Raw genomic sequence first — 7762 nt, 5'->3', positions numbered from 1 at the left:
ATGTTATGGGAGACAGTGTGAAAAGCCTTGCTGAAGTCAAGGTACACAACGTCCACTGCTCTTCCTTCATCTACCCAGCCAGTCATTCCATCATAGAAGGCTATCAGATTGGTTAAGCAGGATTTCCCCTTGGTGAATCCATGCTGACTACTCCTGATCACCTTCTTTTCTTCCATATGCCTGGAGATGACATCCAGAATGAGCTGTTCCATCCCCTTTCCAGGGAAGGAGGTGAGGCTGACCAGCCTATAGTTGCCTGACTCCTCCTTCTTGCCCTTTTTGAAGACTGGAGTGACATTGGCTTTCTTCCAGTCCTCAGGCACCTCTCCAGTTCTCCAGGACCTTTTAAAGACGATGGAGAGCAGCCTGGCAACAACATCCGCCAGCTCCCTCAGTACCCATGGGTGCATCCCATCAGGGCCCATGGATTTATGGATGTCAAGCTTGCCCAGAAGATCTCTAATACTATCCTCCTCAACCAAAGGAAAATCTTCCTTTCTCCAGCCTTTATTCCTTGCCTCCAGGCTCTGGGATTCTTGAAGGCTGGCCTTAGCCGTGAAGACTGAAGCACAGAAGGCATTCAGTAACTCTGCCTTCTCTGTATTCCTTGTCACCAGGGCCCTCGCCCTRTTCAGTAGTGGGCCCACGTTTTCCCCAATCCTCTTCCTACTGATGTATTTGAAGCCTTTCCTGTTGTCCTTAACATCCCTTACCAGACTCAATTCCAACTGGGCCTTGGCCTTCCTCGCCGCATCTCTACATACTGTGACTGCATTCCTATAATTCTCCCAAGTAGCCTGTCCCCTCTTCCACCTTCTGTGTACTTCTTCTGTCTGAAATGCACAAGGAAAGGAGGGCAGAAGGTATCTCTGCTGCCCTCTGAGCTAGAATGGACAATCCCTAACACATACACAGCTTCAGGGGATGACGTGGCTGTCTGGTCTGTCCTCTGGCAGCTGTGCACTTCAATGAGGTATTGGAGGAAATGGAGAAAACAAGAGGAGATGTTGTCCTGCCAGCATGCAGGGGAAACAGACAGGCACTGAGCAGTCTGTTTCCAGGAGCCCAGCCTCAGGGAACATGTCTGCTTATCCAGCCCCGAACACAGTCATCCCCTCCTCCTCAAGCTTTCTCTGATTTTGATTTCCTGCCTGGTGTCCCAGGAGAAGGTGAAATACCAGCAACTACTGCCAGCTGTAATGATCACCAGCCCAGCAAAGGCTAAAGGCAGAGGAGAGGTGCAATCTGCTGTGAAAATCTCTCTATTAGACAATAGGTAAATTTGGAGACAAGGATGTGGCACTGGGAGCGAAGGATAGTATCTGTCACATCTGATGACATGCTTGCATTGGAAGCTTTATTTGAGAACGGTTAGGAGATACATTAACCAGCTTTGCGTTTTGTGTTSTGGTGCCAGATATTTTTGCTGTTCCCTAACAAGAGTGTGTTCTGTTTGGGAAAGTGAGGAGACCGAGGACAATTTTATTTGAGGAATATTCTTGTCATTTAGCAGAAGCAGGTAGAAGTCATTCGTTTGGTGATTCACTGTAGAGAAGGCAGGCTGTYCTGTGTAGCGCCTTGCTGGGGGCTGAACTTTGCAGATGAAAAGCTGGGTTTGGCCTTTCCTCTTTTCAATTCTCTGAAGAATTGCATTTTTCTGGAGCAGGGCTGTGTTCACCTTGAGCATATGTCTTCCACTCTGTTACCACCAAATTCAAACACTTTCTGTCTGTGCATGTCTCATTTTTTAGCTGTTAAGAATACAAATCAGAGAAACTACTGAGTTATGGGCTACTGAAACCCTTCCCTTAGCATCTGTCTTTTAAATACCCAGCTTGGAAATGGAGAGAGTCAGGCCACTGCTTGGTTCCTGCTACAAGCACACAAGCCCTTTGGATATACAGCCAGAGCCATGTGGTCAGGAGCCCAGGTGTGCTGGAGAATCCCCTCAGCTCATCCCTGCTGGCAAGGATGTTGTTTGGTGCACAGACAAAAGGCTTCTACAGAGGTGTTAGATAAAGATAACTCACCAATGGAAGGAGATCAGTGGCCTGGAAAGAGGTAGAACTTTTTGATCAGCGTAGTTCGCTCTTCTGCTGGCAACTGCTGAGGAAATTTGTCAAAGGACTGTTGGACCTGAGGTGAGAGAGAGTGTGGGGAAGATGAGAGCAGCTCCATTTCCAGCACAGAAACAGTGTGTGGAATCAGGAGTAGGGCATCCCCAAGAATGTGTCTGATGCTGGGAGGGATGCTGTAGACTGTGCCAACACTCCAGTCCCTTGTGTGCCCACCATGTGGCAGAATTCTGATGCATCTGGAGATCAAGCTGATTTTCCAGGTCAAACTGGCCTTTCTGATACAGCCTGCTCCTTAGGGGCCTGCGGAGAAATTGCCTACCCTGGCTAGAGCTCTGTTCCCAAAGCAGTAATTCTGACCATTAGCATGGCTACATCTACTGGAACGCRCATTTAACAACAAAATCTCACCTTTTGGAAGATCTCACGCAAGTGGCTGTTACAGGCATAGTTTCTAAATTGCGCTATCAGATTTTGGATGAAAACAGAGCCAGTTTGGGGGCTTCTCCAGGCAGCAGTATCTGAGGAGACAGAAGGCATTAGGTGTCATACCTCCCACTGCAAGTGTCTAACACTAGAGGGAAAGGCGGAGGCAGAGCAGTACAGTGATTTCACTTTGCTCTGAGCACCTGGGCCAAGGTGGCAGAGGGCTCCCACTAAGTCTGGGACAGTGGGAAGGAAGGGGGATTGCTACCAGGGATGAAGGAGTCATAGGCTGAGGAGAGCCCAAGAGATGGGGCTGTTGCCATGAGCATAGGGACTACAATGGCTCTGGAAAGGACATAGGGCTATGGCAGGGGAAACCTCTGAGATCATTATGTTCAGTTCATCTGACACACAGGCCAAAGAATGGGAAAAGGATGGTTTAGGGCATCCTAGGGAAGCTAAATGTGATGTGCAATTTTCTTGACCCATCTCTCCTTTCCTTGCTCCCATCCACGTTCCTAATGCATGCCAGGTGCCAGGCTGGTATGGCTTGGAGCCATCTGCAACCCAGCTGATCACTAAGGGAGATTATTCCTCCTTCCCCTTCTGCCAACCAYTGTGATAAGATAAATTTACTTGGGAAGGAGTCCAGGTAGAGTCAGTGGGGAGGTCCTGACGGGGGCAAGGAAAGGAGGCAGGACAGCTTTCCTCTTTGGAGAGCACCTCTTTGGAGCGCATCCTGTCATTTGGGTGTGAGGGTGYTCCAATGGATGTGGAAGAATAGCTGTCAGCTAAGGCAGCATCAGGAGGACACAAAAGCCTGGATGTGGTGCTGCTGTCACTGGGAGGAATCTGTGGGCATCCTGGAGCAGCTGTGTAACATGGCATTGAGGAGATGCTGCCTTCTCCAGCTGTCACTGGAGCATTGTCTGAACAGCACACACCAGAGCACCATACAGAAGGGAAACTCAGCCAACCTGCCCCAAGGAGGAGGTGTGTGCAGGAGGCCTGTGGTGTCAGGAACAGGAGCCCCCGTCCTCCCAATTTCCCTCCCCCATAGCTGGAACAAATCTCTGGGAACTGGTTACCAGGGGTGGAGGAATGTAAACAGGCAAAATCACTCTCCAGGTGGACTTCATGGATTGCATCACTTTCCAGCCCTGCAGTGGTTGTGGGAGCCAAGCTGGGATCAGTCACCTCGGGGATGTCAGAGTCTCTCACCAGCACAGACCCAGCTTTCTCTAGAAAAGCAGGACTGCCTRTCAGTGATGGGGCCTTCCATTCCCATCCCGCACCAAGGGCTCACCTGCCCAGGTAGAGCCTAGCCTGCTCACTCACTTCACRTTCCCCTTACACTTGAGACTCACCTCCCCGGCAGGCCTGGACGATGAGCACTTTGGGTTTGTGCAGCAGTGCCTGGCAGTGCTTGTTGTTGAAGGTCTCATAGATGGTATCGAGGGAAAGGATGTCTGTGTTCCTGTTTCTGCTCTTGGTCCCACAGAGCCCAGCTCTGACTCCATGGGACATGAGCACTAGGAATGTGCTGTCAGAGTTCCGATGTTCCTTGCAGCTGGCAAAATACTTCAAGACCTCAGTCATCTCCTACAGACAAGCAGGAAGGTAGAAGCATCAGTGACCTACAGCYAGATGTGCAGAGACCCAGGCACCACCTGTGACCAGGAGCCACTGCCCCTGGTGACAGGGGTGTTCCTGTGGTGTCTGAGATTGCCCGCTGGCAGGTCCATCCTCCGTCCCCCTGCCAACAACACAGGCAAGGGCCTCTGCATTGTTCCGGGGCCAAGTGCTGGCTGCTTTGTGCAATACTTTACCTTGGAAGTTAAGTTGAGGTGAATTTCCACCTTGTAGCCCAATCCTTCCAGTAGCTTTGTCATCCCTTCTACATCTTTTTCAGCCCCACTCCTCTTGCTCAAGTACTCAAACTCAATGTTGCAAATGAGCAAGGCCCTGCGGGTTCGTTTCTCCAGTGGCAGGTAAATGGGATAGATCTGTAWGTAGGGAGAGACTTGGGCTCAGCTGTGAGTGGGTGTAGAAGGGGTTTCTTGGGAGCATATCAGCTCAGCACCCACAACTCTGTGCTCCCAGGGCATCTCCCCAAAGCTCTTGCCCTACTCCTGGGACAAYGAGGGCCCTGGCTCCCCTTGGCAGCCCTTGCCTCTCTTGTGGGGTGTGGGGCCATACTCCTAGCCCTCCTCTCCCACACCTACAGCACCTGGTTTCCTTCTGCCTCACAGATGCGCTGGTACTCGCTCAGAGAGCACTGCTGGATCCACTGCTGGCCCTGGATACCGGTGGGGGGCCCAGGGATGACATCAGCACTGGGGAAAGCCAACTGCATGCCAGGGAGCCCTGGAAGCACAAAGCCCTGCAGTTATACCAGGAAGGGGCTGCAGCAGAAGGGGACTGTCCCTGCACACAACAGGGAGCGAGTGCACAGGCAAGTGGAGCTGAGCTCTGCCCCTCAGGAGTCCTTATTCAGCCCCACAGGGGCAACTGCCACCAAAGGGAGCACCAAGGGGGAATCAGTGCCCCAGCACAGTAACACTGGGGACTCCCAATCACCCTGTCAGGGCCAGGCCTCCCTCTGGCACCCCAGCAGGTGGCAGAGGGAAYGTCAGCAAGTCCAGGGCCTGACAAATCCCAGCAGGAAGATCCAGGGCAGGCTGTGACCCTGCACCACTTACCCAAGCCAGCACCCATACCCAGCTCCTCTGCCAAGAGGCCATCACGCTGCCTGAGGCTCTCAATGAAGATCTTGCTGGCCTTGTGACCCTTCAGGCGCACACTGTCAATTAGGCAGCGGGCCTTGTCAGCACGCAGCGTGTACTGGTCCTGCACAGTGTCCACCTCCTCAGAGCTCAGGACCCGCTGGTCTAGCAGGTCGTCCAGGAGCCCAGAGATCACAGGCTTTCCCACGCGCTCCACGAAGGCTGTCCGCACCTCTAGGAGCTTCCTGTCTGCAAGGCAGCCCCATCAGCACAGGACCTCCCATGCCACAGCTCTGGCCATCCCATTACCCAYCACCAGTGCTGCTCCCTCCCCAGTGCTCTGTTCCAGGGCATTGTTGCCATCGCCCACCTCAGTTGCTCCCCTGGGTGATCCCTCTTCCCTATGGCCCACCCCTGGTGCTGCTGCTCCATCACCTACCCCAGGGYKCTCTCCCTCCCGCAACTGTCCATCYCCAGTGCTCCCTGGGGTGCACCCCCTCTGCCATCTTCCCAGCCCCAGTGCTGTCTCTCCCCCATTTCCCACCCCAGGGTGCTGCTGCCCCATTGCCCACCCTGGGTGCTCCTCCCTCCCTATCCTGCACTCTGGTGCTGTCCTCACCCCTGTCATTCAGCGTGRGTGCTGTCCTGGGTGCTTCCCTCCCCTATCACCCACCCCAGGATCTCACCCTTYCCTATCACGCACTCTGGTTGCTCTCCCTCCCCCAGTTGCTCACCTTGGGTGCTCCTCTCCCCCATCTCCCAYCCCAAGTGCTTCTCCCTCCATCACTGACCTCCCCTATCCCCAAACAGCAGAACAAAGCCCCCCAGGGACCCTGTGGCTGTCCCTGCCACAGGCCACAGCCTGCAAGCAGAGGTTTCCYTGCCCTGTCCTGTTCTCTGTCCTGCCCTGCCCCTGCCTCTCCCTGTGCCTCRGGCTGGCCAGGGTGAGCAGCACCCTAGTGGGCCCCCATCCTGCTACTAAGCTCTCACTTACCTGCCATCACTCYTCAGCGTGTGGTACCTGGGGGACAGCCTGAGCTGCCGTTTCCCCTGCAAGGCAAAAATGAAAGYAAGTTAATCGTATGTTCACTTCCTGCCTCCCCGCTTGGCCCCATGCCTGGGCCAACTGCTATACCCCAGCCAAGCCCCTGTGCGTCCTACTTGGTCTAGCACATGTCTGTGAGCCCCATGGCCCTTTGCAGCCAAGCAGAAACASTCCAATTTTATCCTGCACTTTCTCAGCAAGTTTCCTCCTAAATATGTTTAGTTTGCCCTGGCCGTGCCACCTATCACGTACTGCAGACGAAGGGGAGCCTCCAGCCTTCCTTGCCCTGTTCAGAGCTGGGCATACRGTAGGTCAGAGAGGCAGAAGGCCTCAACACGCTGTCCCACGCATGGTCAGCAGTGTGATGGGGCAGGTGCTGGAGCACTGGGGCAGCAGGCACTCATGGCAGGAGACCTGGCGAGAGCTGCCAACGCCGTGCCCTTGGCAGAGGGGCTGCCTGTACAAGCAGAAGCGGCTCCGATCTCAGCTCATGGCCCCAGGGCCGGGCAGACGTGGCCGTCCTCTCGCCGAAGGACCGACATCCCCTTTGCACGCTCACTTCCAGGCTASGGCAGCAACCCTCCAAACCTGCCTGGGGCTGAGCGAAGCTGGCGCTGCACAGTCCAGGTGCCAAACAGGAGAAGGCACTCTTCAGCTTCATCATCCACCTAAACGTAGGCTGGCCCCGCTCCTGCTCCAGGGCAGCCCAACGCCATCCTGCAGGTGCTTGGGGTGGAGGGGAGCCCGTCCGAGACGCAGCGTCCAGACCGTAAGAAAGCCTGAGGCTGCCCTGTAAATATGTTAGTGGAGCGGGGGTGACAGTCGTGAGAACGGATGGTCACTGCATTCAGAAATACATTTTCAYGTGATTGGCCATTTAGTCAGACAGGTCAAGCGTACCGTGAACCTCAGCACAAAAAGCAGAAATAACATTGCAGATGGGAAACCAYAGGGAAACGTTGTGGCAAAGAGGGACTGGACACCGAGCCCCTTTGGAGGTAAAAGCAGCAAACCGCAGCTAAGCATGCGGCGTACCAGCTGCCAAAGGCTGAACACGGCGGTGCTTACGGGTAAAACACGCAGGCATTAAGTTACATTGGGAAGATGCAGTATCTTTTAATTAAGTCTAAATAAACTCTAAATAATATACTTGGAAACATCCTTCGGGCACGCTCCCCCGTATTTGGGCTTCTGAGGGCGGGCTGCGGTACCACGGCCCAGGCAGGGCCAGGGGAGCAGCGCCGGGCACTGTCCCAGCTGCSGCCCCGGCCCGGTTACGCGCGCAGCAGCCCGGCACCGAGCCGGGCCCCACTCCCGCTCGGGGCCCCAAGGGCTCCGCCTGTGGCGACAGRGCCGCCCGCAGCCTCCGGACCCGCCTGCCAAGAGCGGCTGAGTGCGCACCGGGGCCGCCTCCGACCCGGCCCGGAGCCGCCGCTCCCCGGCGCTGCGCGGCTGTGGAGGCCGGGGGCGGTGAGCGGGCCGGGCGGGGG

The 7762-nt window shown here is 55.0% G+C and overlaps 1 protein-coding gene across 1 annotated transcript; it reads right to left on the bottom strand.

Moving 5' to 3' along the window:
* Nucleotides 1-1335: 1335 nt before the first annotated feature.
* LOC146593966 (caspase-1-like) lies at nucleotides 1336-6325 on the bottom strand. Its single transcript, XM_085308394.1, has 9 exons — nucleotides 6222-6325; nucleotides 5204-5476; nucleotides 4732-4868; nucleotides 4331-4507; nucleotides 3869-4103; nucleotides 3590-3742; nucleotides 2487-2596; nucleotides 2031-2136; nucleotides 1336-1751 (listed from the first exon to the last, which is right to left on the bottom strand). The coding sequence occupies exons 1-8, from the start codon at nucleotides 6226-6228 to the stop codon at nucleotides 2044-2046; spliced, it is 1185 nt and encodes a 394-aa protein (XP_085164520.1). The 5' UTR covers nucleotides 6229-6325; the 3' UTR covers nucleotides 1336-1751; nucleotides 2031-2043.
* Between the last annotated feature and the right edge of the window lie 1437 nt (nucleotides 6326-7762).

Source organism: Rhea americana, unplaced genomic scaffold (genome assembly GCF_003343005.1).
Source record: "Rhea americana isolate MKP2758 unplaced genomic scaffold, rheAme1 scaffold_274, whole genome shotgun sequence".
NCBI lineage: Eukaryota > Metazoa > Chordata > Aves > Rheiformes > Rheidae > Rhea > Rhea americana.
The sequence above is the reverse complement of the archived record's forward strand: the minus strand, read 5'-3'. Positions and strand labels throughout refer to the sequence as shown.

Bases quoted from the DNA above. Each gene is read 5' to 3' on its own strand.
- LOC146593966 (XM_085308394.1), bottom strand. The intron at 4,104-4,330 runs GTAAAGTATTGC...GCTTGTCTGTAG, and splicing joins ACCTCAACTTAACTTCCAAG to GAGATGACTGAGGTCTTGAA. The intron at 2,597-3,589 runs GTAACCAGTTCC...CTGTCTCCTCAG, and splicing joins TTTACATTCCTCCACCCCTG to ATACTGCTGCCTGGAGAAGC.